The sequence below is a fragment of the Gobio gobio genome (genome assembly GCF_949357685.1).
Source record: "Gobio gobio genome assembly, chromosome: 7".
NCBI classification, from domain to species: domain Eukaryota; kingdom Metazoa; phylum Chordata; class Actinopteri; order Cypriniformes; family Gobionidae; genus Gobio; species Gobio gobio.
Genome location: NC_137103.1, coordinates 8,997,861 through 9,017,840, shown reverse-complemented (window position 1 = coordinate 9,017,840; position 19,980 = coordinate 8,997,861). Strand labels below are relative to the sequence as shown.

Below are 19,980 nucleotides of genomic sequence, written 5' to 3'. Positions count from 1 at the left end.
CATCTATTCATCATAAAAGTGCATCTATCCATCATAAAAGTTCATCTATTCATCATAAAAGTGCATCTATCCATCATAAATGTGCATCTCTCCATCATAAAAGTGCATCTGTCCATCATAAATGTGCATCTATCCATCATAAAAGTTCATCTGTCTGTCATAAAAATGCATCTTTCCATCATAAAAATGCATCTAAAAGTTCATCTATCCATCATAACAGAGCATCTATTCATCATAAAAGTGCATCTATCCATCATAAAAGTGCATCTATCCATCATAAAAGTGCATCTATCCATCATAAAAGTGCATCTATCCATCATAAAAGTTCATCTATCCATCATAAAAGTGCATCTATCCATCATAAAAGTTAATCTGTCTGTCATAAAAATGCATCTTTCCATCATAAAAATGCATCTAAAAGTTCATCTATCCATCATAACAGAGCATCTATTCATCATAAAAGTGCATCTATCCATCATAAAAGTGCATCTATCCATCATAAAAGTGCATCTATCCATCATAAAAGTGCATCTATCATCATAAAAGTGCATCTATCCATCATAAAAGTGCATCTATCCATCATAAAAGTGCATCTATCCATCATAAAAGTGCATCTATCCATCATAAAAGAGCATCTATCATCATAAAAGTGCATCTATCCATCATAAAAGTGCATCTATCCATCATAAAAGTGCATCTGTCCATCATAAAAGTGCATCTATCCATCATAAAAGTGCATCTATCCATCATAAAAGTTCATCTATCCATCATAAAAGTGCATCTATCCATCATAAAAGTTCATCTATCCATCATAAAAGTTAATCTATCCATCATAAAAGTTCATCTATTCATCATAAAAGTTCATCTATCCATCATAAAAGTTCATCTATTCATCATAAAAGTTCATCTATCCATCATAAAAGTTCATCTATCCATCATAAAAGTGCATCTATCCATCATAAAAGTTCATCTATCCATCATAAAAGTGCATCTATCCATCATAAAAGTTCATCTATCCATCATAAAAGTGCATCTATCCATCATAAAAGTTCATCTATCCATCATAACAGAGCATCTATCCATCATAAAAGTGCATCTATTCATCATAAAAGAGCATCTATTCATCATAAAAGTGATAAAAGCACTTTTATGATGGACAGATGCACTTTTATGATGGACAGATGCACTTTTATGATGGACAGATGCACTTTTATGATGGATAGATGCACTTTTATGATGGATAGATGCACTTTTATGATGGACAGATGCACTTTTATGATGGATAGATGCACTTTTATGGACTTAAAAAATGACACAACCATCCACTGTCATTATAAAGCTTGGAAGAGCAGGACATTTTTAACCTAACTCTGATTGTGTTCGTCTGAAAGAAGAATGTCACTTTATTAGTATTGTGTACTGAGGTTGGTCTTTTAATATCACTTTCTTAGTACATTAAGAGTCTTAGCATGTCCGCATCAGGGGAAACAGACGATTAGTCATGTGGGTTTCGCGACGTCAGAATTTATTCAGCAAATGCGTTTCCATCTCCCATTATATATAGCTTCCACTAGTGTGCAAGAATATCTTGAATTTTGTGAGCATTTGTATTAAATTTGGTGGCATTTGACACAATCCCTCATACATTTAGTAAATTTAGTAATATCCTGAGTCCTCGAAGTCTGAGACCGAGTAAAAATGTGCTCAAGACAAGACCAAGACCTTCAAAAAGTGGTCTTGAGTACTACAAAACTAGCTTCCACACTCCACACAAACACTTGGATGATAATAATAGCGCACATTTATCTAGGTTAATGTCAGAGCGAGCGGCCATGTAAAGTTGCTACTCACATGTTTCAAGTGATAAGCCATATTTGAGGTCTATAGAGGATAGGCGAACGTTTGGACATACTGTAATTACCGCTGTTAACGATCTGTCCCTCACGGACTGCCTGACTTCTTCTTCTTTTTTTTCTGCGACTATGACTAATAAGATTTTGCTCGACTAAGCCTCTTCTAGCCGACTAACGTTTAGTTAGGGGGCAGCCCTACTAATCTTACACACTGGTTCTGAGTTACAGCGGACATAGCTGACTACGGCCACATTTACACTGCATGGTTCAAGTGACCCAATTCCGATTTTTCCCTCTCATGTTCCCTCTCATGTCGGATATGACATGTGAACGTGTAAGCAGGAAAAAAACGCATGAATTCTGCTATCCTCAGATCGGGTTCAGGCCTCACTCATATGTGGTAATAATCTGATATGATTCGGATACGTGCATTTGCGTCTGCCATGTAAGTGGTCAAATCCGATAATCCCCAGTAAATGCGAGTCGAGGCGAATGACGTCAACTCAGGTGGACACGAATTGCGATCAAGTGCTTTCCTCTTTTTTCTCCGCCTTACAAGAGCAATGTTTTGCTGACCTTTAAAGCAAAACTGAATAATCATTTTGTTTGCGTCCATTGCATATCGTGCCATTTTATTTCCTTTTCCGGGTCAGAACGTCTTGGGCTGCTTCGCCAGTGTATAGTGTAAATGCAAATATCGGATACGGGTCGCTTTTAAAAGATGATGTAAGCGGGTCGTCAAAAAAAATCGGATATAGTCACCAAATCGAAATTGTGCATCAAGACCTGCAGTGTAAATGCGGCCTACCACAATCTGGCATACTTTACTGAGACTGTAGTGATTCCTGGAGAGCCACAGCCCTGCAGAGTTCAGCTCCAACCCTAATCAAACACACCTGAACAAGCTCATCAAGGTTGGAGCAAAACTCTCCAGGACTGACGTTTGGCCAGCCCTTTGCTCCACCATTTCAGTGTAGGCACCTGAATCAGTTTAAAAGGTCAAAAGAGTGGTTGCATGCACAAGTAGCTCAATTGTTTAGTGAGTTTGCCACACAGTGCTAATGCAGCTGAGAGAGTTCAGTGTGTGTGTGAGTTTCTTCAACCTTCACGCACACACACACATGACCGCTTACCCTCTGAACAACCTCATTATTGCAGTCCTTAACCTAAGCCATAGCATCGGAAGAGACCGCCTGCTGCAGCCTAACACTCTGAAGGCCTGGCATTTGACTCAGTGGATCCATTATAAAGCATTTAAACAGTTCCCAAACCTTTAACAGCAATATCGGCCGTAGTTAAAAAAGGACTTTGTACGTTTATAATGGATCACTGTAGACGAGAGAGCATGTGAGTGAATGGGACAGGCCATTTCTGTTTTATTCCCTCATAAATGTTGCTTTTGTTGGAATGGGTCATTTATTTGGATCATTGAGACAAACTAACACAACATTAGGTTATATACAAGATATTTGATTCTAATGCATGTGGAAGAGTGTTCAAATTAATGTATTGTAAATCGAAAATCTATTGTAAGTAATTAAAATAAAAAATTAAACTGAGGGACAAGGCAAAATCATTTTCTGTGGTAATCAACAGATCCTCTTTTTAATTCCTTAATAAGGTCAGCTACAATGAATGAAAAGGTTTTCTTTGATCTGTTAATGAGGTGTGTGTGTGTGTGTGTGTGTGTGTGTGTGTGTGTGTGTGTGTGTGTGTGTATATATGAGTAACTCTTGAGGTGTGTTTGGTTAAATATGTATCTGGCTCTTGTGTTCACCCCCAGGTCCAGTCACTTCCCCAGTCTCACAGTGCTAAAGTAAGCAGAACCCTCACTGTGGTGTGATCTTCGTGTTATATGGTGCCATAACCGTGCTGTAGTCTCTCCAACCCTTGCATGCAGTGCTGCTTTACATTCTCTCTGCAAAACATTATGTCAGTGTGACCTTTTTAGAAATGACTTTAGGTAACCCAAGTTCTCTGAGGAAGATGAGTGTGGTATGGGACTGTGTAGACCAGGGGTGTCCAAACTTTTTTTAAAGGGGGCCGGATTCGATATTGTGGACATACCCGGGGGCCGGCCCCTTTTCTAGCCTATTATATATATATATGACATGTTTTGTTTCTTTGAAACATGACAGATTTGACAAAAGCTTGAGCTGACAGTAGAGTATTCTTGAGATAGGACACAGGAAATGTATAGATATTTAACAATATCTGTAAAACTTTCATCAACCAAAAAGTTTTAATGGGTGACATTTTTATATTATTACAGAATTAGAACTCTATTCTTATTTCAATTTAATAAGTGCTCTATTTAGATCACCACAGGTAAAACCACACTACAAAACATGCTTTTCTGACTTGGTATTTCTGTCTTTTTTCCAGTCCAAATATATAAAAATTCTTAAATCAAGATGCTTTTACTAAGGAAAATTACATATTTTTTCTTGATTCCTGGGGGAAAAAAATCTAAATTAATTGAGTTTTTGCTTGAAACAAACTAAATTATCTGCCAATGGATTAGAAAAATAATCTTCCAAAATCTTCCTTAAAGATTCCAAACAGAAACATAATTTTTCTTACCCCATTGGCAGATATATTTGCTTGTTTTAAACAAAAACTCACTTCAATTAAATTTTATTTTCCAGAAAACAAGAAAAAATATCTAATGTTATTTAACTTATCTCGTAACATCTTGATTTAAGAATTTTTTTATATATTTAGAATAGAAACAAGACAAAAATACTAAATGACAGCATTTTTTGCAGTGCACACAAGGCAAAAAGTAATACATACACACACACACACACACATATATATATATATATATATATAGAGAGAGAGAGAGAGAGAGAGAGAGAGAGAGAGAGAATGGTATTTAGTCTGCATATAAATTCAAATGCACAAAACTGCGAGTTTATGACAAAAAAATTGTCTGCAATTTGGCCTTTATTACTCATTTAATACATGTCTACATTACAAATTAAATAAAATTAGATATTAACCTACATTTCTGACAAATTACCACGGTTACAGGCGTTACCACAGTAAATCCATGATAAATTCGAAATGCGAATTGTTGTTTGAAAAGTATTTTGAATCGGCTCAGCTGATTTGCACGTCAATGTTGTTGATTAAGTCAGCGCTGTTTAAATGGAAATTAAATCAAATCACAGAGAGATTCAGTACCGGAGACCTCTGCGCCGAACTCGAACACTTCTCACGGGCTTCGGAAGGCTATTTAGTGGGCGCGTGATCGAGACGCTCAGCAGGTAAACACATTTGTTCAGAGTCAGAGCTCGCGAGTTGCGCAGAGCACAAGCAGCGCTGTTGCGTTCCGCTTTGGGCGCTGTTTCCCTGGCCTAAAGTCTAGTACTGCCACCTTGCGGTGACATCGTGTAACTGCATAATTTGTAAATGATCCGTGGCGGGCCACATATAATACATTTTAATAGACGCGCTGCGGGCCGTTTGAAATTCATCCCCGGGCCGCATTTGGCCCGCGGGCCGGACTTTGGACACCCCTGGTACACCTGTGTGGCAGTGCCCTATACCTATCAGTATACATCCTCACACATTCAGGCCACTGACCCGCCCTTAACCACATACTGTTCGAAACCCTGCCCTTCTGTAGGCCGATGACAAGTTGGCCATTTTGTGTGATCTTTCTCAATGAACTGGGGTTACAATTGTAATCAGTAGTTCTCATTTAGTCAACTTGCTTGACCTATCACTATCGGATATGGCAAACACCCACTTGTTAAGTTAGTGTAGACAATTATACTAATGTAACCAACGCATGTACAAGCCTAAAAAAGTCATGCAGGTATGGAACAACAAGAGGGTGAGTAAATAATGTGTGGTGAACTATCCCAACGTGAAGGCCAATCTACCAGTGAACAGATCGTTTATTGAGATGCCTCTAAAGCCCTGTTTCCACCGAAATTACCAGAAACAATTTGTCCCAGGAACTCTTTTTTTTCCCCCCATACCTGTTGCTGGCCGCGTTTCCATTGCGATCTAAAGTACCGTAAAGATTAGTCTGGTGACGTAGGGCTGCTCGCGACTTTCCAGTTCCCACTGGATTTCGTCCTCCGCATATAAGCTTAATAAAGCCTGAACCTTGCGTCTGTCCATATGTCATATTTTTTAACTTCATTGTTGATTCGGATAGCGAACAACCTTTACTGCACGCACCCAATGTTGCGTGAACTCAACCAATCAGCATAATCAGCGCCCTGAAGTCCAACCCCTGAAAGTTCCTGAACTTTGAAAAAGGACTACCTCACGAGTCTGTTTTGAGGGGGACATTTTTACCCGGAACTTCATTTAGACCCTGGTTCCTGCGGTCGAAACACACAGAGTACCACCCCAAAGTCCATAGGCAACTTGGGGAAAGTTCCCACGGTGGAGGCTTAAAGGGACTGAGGAGGTAGTCATTCCCCCAAAATCCCGCCAAACATATTACATGTTTCTTGGAAAAGCACATTTGACAGTAGCTTGAGTTTGGACGCAGATGTAAATTTATTTTCATTAAAGGGGTGGTCTGATGCTATTTCCTGCATTCTGACTTATTTAAAGAGTCGATTCTCATGCTAAACATGGTACAAAAAAAACGAGTTGGACGTATGACAGAGTATTTCTGTGCCAAATACACTCCTTCAGGATTCTAATACGTTTCGGAAAGTTTTTTTCGAGTATGGCCCTGTATGATGTCATAAAGGGAGGAATTCCTTGTATGGGCACTTCTCCCACACACACACACACACACACACATCAACCAGAGCGAGAGCAAGAGCAAGAGCGCGTCCATCAACAAGCTTTGTTCGGGTTACAGGAGCCGTCTGCGATGCTGTGATTTTGTTTTTAGACCACGAAATCAACGTCACTAAAGAAGTGTGTTTCTGGTTGTGAGGGAAAGATAATCTCGTTCAGTTTCCCAAATAACCCATGGTTATGCAGTTTGTGTTTTCGGAGCTGCAACGGAGTCGTGCAAGTGTGTTTGTTTGTTCCCAGTCATGAGTCGAAACCACAGGCGGTCAGTGAAACTGTGTGTGTGTGTGTGTGTGTGTTTGTGACTCTTTAGCTCCGCCCATTGCACGCCTGCACAAGCTCAGCTGTTTTTCGGAAAGAATCGGTACATTGTATCTGTCTTTTATAAATCTGATAAAACTAAAGACTCTGCGGAGACATGAAGGATGCAATGCTACTCTATAGGTACTCAAGATTATCATGAGACTGGCAGAAACTGTGTGTGTTATGTACACTTTAACACAGACTGTAACATCTGTAAAATCAACCTGATTTTTAAAGGTAAAACATTTAAATATTCTTGTATATTTATACATACTCTCATTTTACCTGGCCTTGTGTTGGCATTGTGAAACTGCATGATTTTTAAATTATGCATGGCGGGCCACATATAGGGCCCTATTTTAACGATCTGAAACGCAAGTGTCAAAGCGCGAACCGCAAGTAACTTTGTGGGCGGGTCTCGGCGCTGTTGCTATTTTCCCGGCGGGATAAATGGCTCTTGCGCCCAGCGCAAATCTAAAATGGGTTGGTCTGAAGTAGCTTCATTATTCATAGGTGTGGTTTGGGCGTAACGTGAATAAACCAATCCGAGCGTCATCCAACATTCCCTTTAAAAGCAGGTGCGCAAGTTCCATTATGGATTGCTATTATTATGGCGTATTTACCAGGCGCACGCCAGGAGCGGTTCACAGCCGAGGAGACTGATGTTCTTGTAAGAGCAGTGAAAGACAGAGAAGTGAAGTTGTAATGTTGTACATTATGGTAAAGGTGATTTCACAGTCTTTTTTTTTTTTCAGTCTTTCAGTTTTTTCAGTTTTTCAGTCGATTTTTTTTCCTGGTTCTTGACGGACAAACCAATTTGTCAGATGTCCTTATATACATATATGTCTTGCCACTATTGGGCAAACAGGTCTTATCCTTAATTATTACAATTAGCCTGAATCATTTGTAAGCTAGATTTATGCCTATTTTTTCACATCTTCGTGGCACACCACAATGATTTCCGTCATCTCATGTGTTAATATTTTTTTAGTGTAACAATTTATGATTTGCAAAAATAACTGTTGCATCTGTGTAGATTACATGAGCAAAGTGTATGCGCGTTGTGCACGCTATACATTATGGTCAAGCATGCGCCCTTAAAATAGCATAATGAACAACGCGCAACACGCCACTGACTTTAGACTAGGTTTTTTCTGGTCAGTGGCGCAATTGTTTAATGGAACAGCAAAATAGCACCAGGGATTGTTTGCGCCGGAACACGCCTCCTTTTTTGCGCTGAACCGCCCAGGGAGCGCAAGTGCATTCACTAGTTTAGCGACGTGCTTCTGTGGAGGGAAAAGCGCGCTTTGCACGGGTGCAAAATAGGAATGACACATGCGTCGGTGTACAAAGTCAATTGCGCTGGGTGCAAGATAGGGCCCATAATATATTTCAATGGAATTCATCCCTGGGCCGGGCTTTGGACACCCCTGCCCTAACCAGTAAGACAAGTGTTTTTTACATTGCTCTACGTCTTGCTGGATTTGCAAAACAAACACAGGACTGCTCACAGTGCACTAGCCATGAACAGATTAAGCAGTCCTAACAATTCCACTGTTTGTGTAGACAATTATACTAATGTAACCAACGCATGTACAAGCCTAAAAAACTGCTCACAGTGCACTAGCCATGAACAGCATGTCTCTCCTTCTCCCCAGACCTAAATGCCGTTGGGAATTCAAATTCCAGACTAGCAAAAACCAGTTTGATGCAGTAGGTTTCAGACATTATGGATGAAATAATTCCCATCATACCAGAGAAATGAAATTTCTTTTAACTTTCATACTTTTCCCGATAACCATAGATTCCCTGGCCATAGCGGAGCCAGCTACACCACTCTTCTCCAACTCAATATGATTCTGATTGTTTTCAGAGTGGTCTCACAGGTAGAAATGCATAAAGAAGACAGGTGTACCAGTGCGTCTATGCCTAGTAGCATGTCTGGTTCTCTCAGTAAAATGGACAGCAGACACTGTGCAATTTATTTTGGGGTGAGCATATCTACTACAGTTGTGAAGGCCTTATCCTTTCCATATCTACACGGTTAAATCCAAGTCTCCACTCTCCCAGGTATGGGTTTCAGCAGCAGATCTGAGAAGCTACTCACTGAAGAGCCATTACTTCCAGCTCCCCCTCTCTTGACCTACTGTGGGCGTGATGGGTGGAGCTGCATCCCCTAACCCTACCCATAACCCTATATTTCCACCCATTAAACAGGTTAAGCTCCACCGTTGCTCTGCAGCGAGCAATACTTGACAAATCTATGCCTGTTCCTTTCGACCGGCCCAGAAACATGCATCAATCTCAGGAAGAGAATTCAACCATTGGAAAATCCCAACAAGCTGCACAGAGTTCGAAGTAGTTGATATGCACACTTCAGAGAGAAAGATGTCATTTCCCATTTACTGTCCGGTCCTTAATGACTCCCCAGTCATGCATAACTGTGTCTGAAGGGATGAACCTTGTGGTTTATCCCATCATTGAACCACCCTTCTAGAGACGTTTTGTTCCTCCAGATGTGCAGTGCTGTAGGCATCGAGCTGACACTCAGACTTGTCTGCATAAATGTCTGGAGAGATTCGTCACCAATCTCTGAAAGTCTATCTGAAAAATGGTGATGGTGGTCTAGTGGGTTAAACCACTGAACTGATACACAGAAGGTTGCTGGTTCAATCCCAGCAAGGCACTTTACTCCACGTTGCTCCAGGGGGATTGTCCCTGTAATAAGTGCACTGTAAGTCGCTTTGGATAAAAGCGTCTGCCAAATGCATAAATGTAAATGATTAAGCAGTCCTAACAATTCCACTGCCTTGCCCAGTATTTAACAGCCTCAGACAAAGACAAAAGGACACCAGTGTCCTCAGACTGAACTGGTTCAAGCTATTCTGAAATCTTATCCTTTTCTGTTGCAATGCGGATGCTTGATAAGTATCCAAGTGCAGCCCCATTAACACAATTTTCTTTGAGCAAGAGAAGTTTTTCCATCCATAATGCTTGCAAGTGTGCCCTTAAAAACAGTGTAAAAGGTCAAACACATTTGGTAAAGAGACATGGGGTTATAAGCAGTGTTGGGGAAAGTTACTTTGAAAAGTAATGCATTACAATATTGCGTTACTCCCATAAAAAGTAACTAATTGAGTTACTTAGTTACTTTTTAAGAACAGTAATGTGTTACGTTACTTTTGCGTTACTTTTGCGTTACTTTTTCTCACCTGGGCTGGGCTTGCTTTTTAGTTTTGTTTTTTAATAGCAAAAAAAGTCCTTTTTTGTGCAAATGTAAAGACCTCTTCATACCAAAATTGAAATAATAAGCCTCAGGCTGAGGTATAAATGTGGTGCCATTCTGGATAATGGAAGAATAGGACGCAGGAGAAAAACGTTTTACCAATAAAAACAAAAAATCTAGTAATTTTTGCTCATGGCTTAACTGAATCATCAAAGGTCAGCAGCACGACATTGGTCAATAAAGGTAGATTAAATGCATAAAAATATTTGTTCTATTTAACATTTATATATTTGAGGTTTGAGTACTCTGATTTTGCATTTGACTGATTTTATTCATTTTGAGGAGTACAGAATCTTTATTGTGCAAGTGAGATGAGTAAATGCTCACATTTAGTCTAGAACTACAATAACCATCATGTTTACACACAACGCCTTTCCACTTATTTTTCACAACATGGGGGCAGGAGAGCTGTCAGTCAAATTAATGTGAAAAAGTAACTCAGATATTTTGTTGTAAATTTGAAAAGTAATGCGTTACTTTACTAGTTACTTGAAAAAGTAATATTACGTAACTCAAGTTACTTGTAATGCGTTACCCCCAACACTGGTTAGAAGTAGTCAGAATGGATTTTGTTAATGGTTTAATGGTTGGTTGGTTAATGGTTGGTTTATGTAAAATCTTAGATTTTGTGTAAATATGCATGTAAATATGCAGTCACCTCAAAGCACAGAATTCAGAGATTCAGAATACTGATAGACAAATTCTTGTGATTTCTGTATCAACACTTTAAGTCTTTAAGTTCTGAGATAACTTTGTTCAAAGCTCCAGATCCTGAACAGAGAAAATGCCTCATTCCTTCTTGACAGAGCTGCCACTCAGATTCATGCGGCATGTGACAAACTTTATGAGTGGGCCCCTTGTCCCTTGACACCAATGAGTAGGCTATACCATAGAGGACCTTAATGGGTCCAGGGTCCGGGACAATGTTCCCAGTTGTTCCCCCCGACAATGACCCTGCTTCTTGGTCCACATCAATGCAAGCATTCCTCCAGGGGTCTCGCCAGAAATCCTGCATAAAGCTGTCCTGTAAAGCACTCTTGGAGAGAGTTTGTGTTAATGAAAGCAAATACTCAACAGTGCTAGTGTGGCATTAGTATGTTTAGTGCCTACGCACACTTGATAGATGACATGTGGGTCCTTTGCTGAGATGCCGTTTGGACAAAGCCACCTTTGCAGGAGCCATGCGTATTCGACTGGTCAATTAAATAAAAGCTTCGCTCTGCTCAGTGCTGGTACGCCTGTTTGCAAGAAAGCTCATTGTTCCACATCTATGACGGGGTGGGCAACTCTGGCCCTCGAGTACCACTGTCCTGAGGAGTTTTGTTCCAACCCTGATCAAACTTCACATATCTGTGACTTTCTAATAATCCTGAAAACCTTGATTAGTTTGTTCATGTGTGTTTGATTAGGGTTGGAGATAAACACCCCTGGTATAGGAGGTAGCACAGACATTTTGGAACTTGGTAAAGCCGCTGATTAGTAGGGGTGTAACGATTAGTTTTAACAACGATTCGATTCGTATCACGATTTGAGGTTGTCGATACGATTCAAGGACGATTTTGGTTCATTTAGAACGATACGATCCGAAACGATTCAGTGACTTGAAATCGATTCAGTAACTTTTTAGCCAAAAATTGTGTGACTGAAATAAATATCTGGATACTGGTCAGTGCAGGTGAAGTTTCCTAGATTCCTGTTGTTTCTTGTAAGGGAATCAGGTATCCATATCCATATATTATGGATATAAACAAACAAGTAAACAACAATTAATGGCAAATGCATTCAAATTTTATTTGAATAAAGTGCAACCAACAGTTTAGGTTGAATTAACAGGAAGTTAACCTTTTCTGCTCTCATTTTCAATATTCAATACATTTTCAATAAAAGCACAGTAAGTGCAACCAAAATTTCAACAGTAGGTTAACCCGCTACTTCTGCTTTTGTTATCCAACATAATAATATCACAATATTAATATCAAAAATAAAGTGCAACTAACTTCTCTTCAGGTTTAATTAATAGTAGGTGTACCTGTTACTTTTGCTGTTGTTTTTCAACATTAAAATAATACAAATACAATATTAATATCAAAAATAAAGTGCAACCAACATTTCTTCAGTTTGAATAAACTGGTTGAACCTGCTACTACTCTCAGTTTAATAAACAAAAAATATTTAACAAAAGATAAAATGTAACCAACTACACTTCAATGACTCTACATATTTCTTTTTCAAAAATATCAACATGATCTGACCGCAGAACACTTCTCTGTGCGTTCACTATGTCGCCAGCAGTACTAAAAGCTCGCTCTGCTGGCACACTGGTGTCAGGAATGCACAGGTAACATTTAGCAAGGGTTGAAAGTACAGGTAACACGTTACTAACTTAGCTCTTTCTCCTGGTGGCTTGATAATTTCTCGCTGGTTGGCTTCTCCTCTGCCATCCGCAATGCTATCTTTTGTTTTCTTAGCGCTGCTGCTGGTGCGTGCGTTGCGATGATGTCACAGATAGGCAGACTGAATCGAGTAACGTTTAACGCCTTTATCATTAAAAGTGCTAAGAAAAACATCCATTTAAAGTCTGACGTGCTTAAATCCAATGCGTTATTTCCTATGATCGATACAATCGATTGATTACCTTTTAAAACGATGTTAGATCGATATATGTCGTCCGGAAGGCCAACTTGCCGAGCACAGATCGATGTAGTTAGATCGTAGGAAAATAAATCGATACATCGATGTAGTAGATGAATCGTTACACCCCTACTGATTAGCAATCGCTCCGTTCCCACGGCTCTTGGCCTCGCCCTGCTCACTACAAAAAGTGTTTTTTCTCTCTCTGTAGGAATATACACCTAGCTTGAGAAACGAAGAATATGTGTAGATGCCATAAGTAGAAAATGAGCATAGTGCTGAGTCTATGTAGTAGTTCATGTAGAGAAGGTGCCGGACTTCCCTAGTGCTTCTGGTCCTGGATTAGCCCCAATGGCCCCAATCTCCCTTATTTGACAACCCAATTTCAGGTTTTGGAGTCTACTAGCAGGCTGATGAGTTGATTCAGATGTGTTTGATTAAATAACTTTGCAGAATGTGCAAGAGATGTGGGTCCAGGGTTGGAAATCAGTGCCCTAGTGCACTGACCAATGACCTAAAGGCGTGGTAGTATCTGCTTCTTAAGCCTGGCATCACGCAAAACTGTTTCTGGGTCCAAACTCTCTATCAGATGCCAAAACAAATTGTGCTTACACTTACACAAAATATCCAGATGTAACTTTTATCTTCATACCGCAATCTCTATTGGCTGGAATGTGAATAATCAGGGACACCATAAGTAGTGTACACCATGAGTTTTTAAAAGCTTAGCTTAAATTTGTGCAATAAATGTTTAGTGCTCATGAACAGCTGTCGAGATGGTATTCTCTCTTAAAATGGAGTAGAGGCTTGGACCTGGAAACCATCACAACTTAACTTCACGAATGGCCACACAGTTGTATGAACCATAATGAGATAAGTCAACCAAAATAGAGCTGACTGTGTGCTTACAGTATGTATCTGCATCTGAATCCTTAAATTCAAAACACATTTCTGCAGTAAAAAGGGGGAAATGCTTTAAAAAATCAAATGGATTCCAGCAGCTCTGAATAATGGGGTTTTGTTCTGACTCAAGCCAACTTTCAACTAAGCACTTTAAACACACTCATACGGCCTGTGTTGACCTGGTGTGACTTTATGGTTGTTGTTTTGATTATCTGAGCTCATGGTAACACGTTAACGCATGCTGATGGTTCACATGTCTTCATGTTTGGATGCATGAACTAACCTCATTTCACCGTTGACCTTTACTCTGCTTGGCATGTGTGTTTTTGTGTGTCTGTGAACTCTTTTCTGAAATCTATCTAAGCTATACTCATCCACACTGGACTATGTCCATCAGTCGAAGGAATCGCTCCGCTCTGAGAGGGAGATCTGTCCGCCTTGTGTCCTGTTGCTGGTGACCCTGAGACTGTGTCTGGGGTCACTTCTGTCTCACTGTAGTTTGTGTGTGTGTGTGTTTCAGGTTCCCCTGAGTGCAAGTATGTCTCAAGTGCGTCTCCACTCCTCTAATCCTAACCTATGTGCGGAGTTGGCTGATTTTCAACCGGCTGTCACGCGTCTGACTGACAGTATCGACAGCGCCAGCGACTACATCAAACTGCAGGAAGATTTCTGCATCATTGCACAGAAAGGTGAACAAAACCTTCATGCCAGTGTTTCCTGCACAGCAAGTCACTGAATATACATTGTATTACAAATGTCTTCTGTTTTTTGCTAGAATGAACCAATCTTATCTTTTTAGTGAATTGTTCAAAAAAGAATCACAAACTCTAAAAGTCTAATGAATTTACTTGCAATGAACTTTCTGTGAGCTCATTAACTGTTATGTATATTTAAGTTCGTAAGACTAAAATTTGCGTAATTAAAGATAAAAAAACTATTAAATATGAATATTTTTCTTGTTTCTGGAGGCTCACTGGGTTCTGTTGGAAACGCTGCTTCAGGCAGTCAGTTACTCAACGAAAAACCAAAGGTGCACAGCTGTTCTTGAGTGATAGCGGGTTGCAGGTCCAGGCCACAGGTTCTGACCCAGAGACAAAGCCTGGCGGAGTTTGCAAGCACTCAGCATAAACTTTTGTGTGTGTGTGTGTGTGTGTGTGTGTGTGTGTGTGTTGCAGTGCACTCTCTTCTGAAGTCTGCCTTCAACACAGTAGCCATAGAGAAAGAGAAGATTAAACAGGTGCTGTCAGAACAGGAGCAAACCGGCCAATCAAATCAGATTTTGACCCTCCGCCGCTCCCTGTCACAGGTCTGCTCCGCCCACCACACATTGTTACTGTTATAATCGAAAAAACACTCACTAACACTTTTATTTGGGTAGGATTTATTTTCACACCACCATGTAACTTCATCATTGCTTTATGTTTTTGTAAAACTTCATGTCATTGATACACTACCGTTCAAAGTTTTGGGGTTAGTAAGACTTCTTTTTAACTTCTTAACTGTCACCGTCCCACTGGCGGGACACCTGGCTCTCTTTTTTTGATCGCCTTTTTTTCGTATCATATATTTGAGTAATTATCATTAAATTAGGTATCATTCGAAAGCTTACGAACTCAAAATTCATCCTGTGAAAACCGTTTTGAAATTGGACGTTGCGTTAGCATGGAAATGGTACTTTAAAATCTTCTAGCAGGCTCCTCCCCTAGTGGGCGGTGTCATGTTTCATATTACAACATTTATTTTAACTACTTTATAATCAAAATCTTTTCTAATCTTGACAAAACATATATCGTCGGAAAGGTCTGGGGCTCAAGGTTCCATATTTGGTGACCTTTTTGTGATGGAAGTGACATTTGGACAGAAATTTACAGGAAAATGCATAAAGAAAACAATCAATGGAATTTCAATGACACCCGGTGGCTATTTTTGGGATAGCGCCTAAACAAAATCTCATGGGAACTTCTATTTTTGTGATATCAAATTTGGAACACAACTTGGTTAGACATATGGCTTTGATTTTAGAGTAATTTTAGATTAAAAAGTTTTAGTAAAATATATATTTTATATAAAATAAAAAATATTTAGTACAGTATTTTTTTTTTACAGTAAATTTTAAACTTCGATAACTTTATCAGACTTTCAAATTTTGAATTGCTTTCACTTCAGCAATAATCAGCCGACTGTCTGCTTTAAAACTGCTTGTTATATTCCAAAGCATTCTTGAATTACAGCCCTTTAAATTTGGATTGTGCAGTTTCATGTGTATTCTCAAAAAGGGGGGTGACAGTTATTAAAAGTAATTAATAATTTTATTCAGCAAGGATGTATTAAATTGATCAAAAGTGACAGTAAAGTAGGATCGACATTCATCCATGATCCAGGCCCTTTCGCGTATTATTTGCAAAGTTTAGCCATCATAGAGTAAAAGTTTATCTTTTACACATTTTGTTATGCCGATTGATTTTAAACCATTTCAACACAAGATGCGAAAGAGGAATCAATTTGGTACAGCCGCGCGCACAGAGAGTGTTTCAGACAGTGCGCAAACAACAAATTGATTCCTCTTTTGCATCTCCTTACGCTTGAACGGACACAAACACACAAAATTATGTCAAAATACCAGCCTCGGCAAGAATTCTCGTAAACACAGTCAGTTATGTCTTAAAGGGATAGTTCACCCTGAAATGAAAATAAAGCTTTTACTCACCCTGCTGTTGTTCCAGTGCCCTATGTCCTTCTATTTTTCGGACCTCAAAAGTAGAAATAAAAAAAAATAGTCCTGCACGCGCTCCTCCATATAATTGCAGTGAATAGTGACCAGGCTAAAACATTACAAAAAGGATACAAAAGTATCACGCAATGATACAGCGAGACGCGAACAACTGAATAACACGGCTTCTTTCTCGCAAAACCTTATTGTGTGCTTCCGCACGTCTCACTGTATCATTGCGTGATACTTTTGTATAATTCTTAGGGAATAAGGAAGGAGCGTGTGCAGGATTTTTCCTTTTGAGGTCCGAAAAAGATAGGACATAGGGCATTGGAACAACAACAGGGTGAGTAAAAGATTGCTTTATTTTCATTTCAGGGTCAACTATCCCTTTCATGTGAACGTAAAGAGTTGAGAAAGAGATCTGATGTGTATCATTGTATTGGATCCGTGCGTCAGGTCTTAAAGTGACAGCAGGTTTACCTCCTGCCGTCTGTGTCATTAATGATAATCACACAACAAAACACAGCGTACAAAACAACACACATTAATCTATATTTAATTTATGCAATGAACACTATAGTTTAGGCCTAATTATTACATTCTGTACCTCAATACTACAGTTAGACCTTATATTGCATTTATCTTTATATGAATTTTTTTCTTTCTGATCCGATCAGTGACTCAAAAACCGTAATATGACCCGAACCGTGAGTTTTGTGATCTGTTGAACCACTACAGTAAAGACATATGTTACAAAAGTTCTTTTGGCTGTTTTGTCTATTAATCAAAGAATTATTAAAAATAACCAAATAAATACATGTATTACCGTCTCCACAGAAATATGAAGCAGCACAAATGTTTCAACATTAATAATAATCATAAATGTGTCTTTAGCATCAAATCCTCATATGAGAATGATTTGTGAAGGATCATGTGACACTGAAGACTGGAGTAATGATGATAAATTCAGCTTTGATCACAGGAAATTTTACACTTTACTATATATTCACATAGAAAACAGTTATTTAAAATTGTAATAATATTTCGCAATTTTACTGTATTTTTGATTAAATAAACGCAGCCTTGGTGAGCATTAAAGACCTGGTTCAAAAGTCTTACCGGCCACAAATGGTTGAACGGTAGTGTACAGTCGGATTTACAGTTCCATCCTCTAGCCTAAGAACCAGATTTGTGTTAAAATGAATGAATTTAATGTAAATGAATGTCTCAAGGTCCAGATTTTTTTCGACCCTTCATACACTCATCTGCTCATTTGTTCTGGATGATTCTGTTGTTTAGGCCTTGTCCCAGAATGTTGAGCTAAAGACCCGTCTGAACCGGATCCACTCTGAGTCGGTTCTGTCTGAGCAGGTCGTCAGTGTCAACATCATCAGCAGTCCCGACGAGGTCTGATATTCCTCTGCTCTGACCACACTTCCAGTTCATGTGAATGACACTGGGGCACTGGGAAATTGCTTGGTCATTGGACAAAAGGCTGGTCAGGATAGAAAAGAAGACGGTTGAGAAATGAATCAACCCTGTCAATTATAGGGTTTTTTTCTGACACACAGTCACTCTTTAAGCTTGAAAGTTCACGTTTGCTTTAAAGGAGGAATCAGATGGAAAGTGACACTCTGTACTCTGGCCTCATACTCTTTGGCTGCAATACAACCAAACAGAGCAATCATTGGACCTAATGAGTCCCCCGAGAGGCTGCCCGTGCTGATCAACCATGTGTTTAACTATTGGCAACAGACACTGTGTTTCAAGGCCTTCGCTTTCCACAAGACTTATCTCCTTCAGGCTTTTGTGTTCCTTCCATCAGGTTGTATGTCCTTGAATACAAGTGGCTGTGATACATCTCGGCTATGTGATGTTGTAAACCACCATGATAATTTTGTAGTTTCAATGACCAGTTTATTCACTTCAATATAGTTACTTTTGGCCTGGGTTTGTGCCTCATACTCGGTGATTATACAGAAATCTGATGAGATAATGGTTAATAGAGATCCTTCCCCACTTCATCATGCTGCCTGTAGCTCACAGGTTTAAAACCAGGCAGTCGTTTAACTGTAATGTGTGTGTGTGTGTGTGTGTGTGTGTGTGTTTTGTAGGCAGGTGAGCCGCTCCACGTGGGCATCCCTCTCTCTCAGCAGGTGTCCAATGAGAGCAGACTCTCCATGTCAGAGTCAGTGTCTGAGTTCTTCGACGCTCAAGAGGTGCTTCTGTCCGCCAGTTCATCAGAGAACGAGGTGAGAAGTGTATGTGTGTGTGTCAAAGACTTCTGCTGAGTGCAGAAGGTGAAATGCAATACAATTTATTTGCACTTGTATACATTACTGATCAAAAGTTTGGGGTCGATACAGTGGTGTAATTTAGTAATGATGGCCCCTTGGACAGTTATGAAGCAAACACACACTGCGCTCGTGTCTAGAAGGGAACCCAATATAAGCGGATTGTCTGCCTAACCTATAATTTACACCAACTAAAATCAGCATCTTATCTGTTTCTTATATTAAATTGAACAGTTCTCTTTGCGCACGTACAATTGTTATTACACTGATGCTTGTTAGCTTCTGAATTCTATTATCCAATCGTACATCAGCTGGCAAACCATTAGGCAATAAATAAGGCTTAGGTCTATTTAAAGGGAATGGCTGTGGTGGCAGCGATACACGAATAGTTGTGCTAGCGGAACCATTTAGTGTATGTGCACTATTTCATCCATGAAAACTTTAGTCCCCTGGCTACCATGTCAGAAGCTGCGATTCAAAATAAATTTCCGCAAAAGCTTTTAGATCTTGTTGTTGGTCTAACTCGACAGAGCGACCCCTTCAGCCCCGAAATTCAGCTGCTGGGGCTCCTCCTCTTTCCTTTTTTCTCCGCCATAATAGCTGTTGATTATGTTTTGCGTGTTGCGCTTTTATTGATTAGGTCATCCAATAACAGAAATTAGTTATCGGGCAATCAACCCTGGTTGTGGAGTAAATGAAGACACTATGGCAAATATATATATTTGCATGATTTTATTTGTATAATAATATACAGTGATCAGGCATAACATTATGAAGTGAATAACACTGATGATCTCTTCATCTCCTGTTAGTGGGTGGGATATATTAGGCAGCAAGTGAACATTTTGTCCTCAAAGTTGATGTGTTGAAGCAGGAAAAATGGGCAAGCGTAAGGATTTGAGCGAGTTTGACAAGGGCCAGATTGTGACGGCTAGACGACTGGATCAGAGCATCTCCAAAACTGCAGCTCTTGTGGGATGTTCCCGGTCTGCAGTGGTCAGTCTCTATCACAAGTGCTCTGAGGAAGAACCAGTGGAGAACCGGACACAGGGTCATGAAGGACCAGTGGAGAACCGGCCACAGGGTCATGGAGGACCAGTGGAGAACCGGCCACAGGGTCATGAAGCACCAGTGGAGAACCGGCCACAGGGTCATGAAGGACCAGTGGAGAACCGGCCACAGGGTCATGGAGGACCAGTGGAGAACCGGCCACAGGGTCATGGA

The 19,980-nt window shown here is 39.8% G+C and overlaps 1 protein-coding gene across 1 annotated transcript in view; it reads left to right on the top strand.

Moving 5' to 3' along the window:
- Positions 1 to 19,980, top strand: part of osbpl6 (oxysterol binding protein-like 6) — a 101,028-nt gene that overhangs the window by 59,497 nt on the left and 21,551 nt on the right. Inside the window, exons 10-14 of the mRNA XM_079822447.1 lie at positions 3,637 to 3,669; positions 14,270 to 14,438; positions 14,925 to 15,055; positions 17,762 to 17,869; positions 18,577 to 18,714. Of these exons, the coding sequence (XP_079678573.1) occupies positions 3,637 to 3,669; positions 14,270 to 14,438; positions 14,925 to 15,055; positions 17,762 to 17,869; positions 18,577 to 18,714 (579 nt within the window). The remainder of the gene's footprint in view (positions 1 to 3,636; positions 3,670 to 14,269; positions 14,439 to 14,924; positions 15,056 to 17,761; positions 17,870 to 18,576; positions 18,715 to 19,980) is intronic.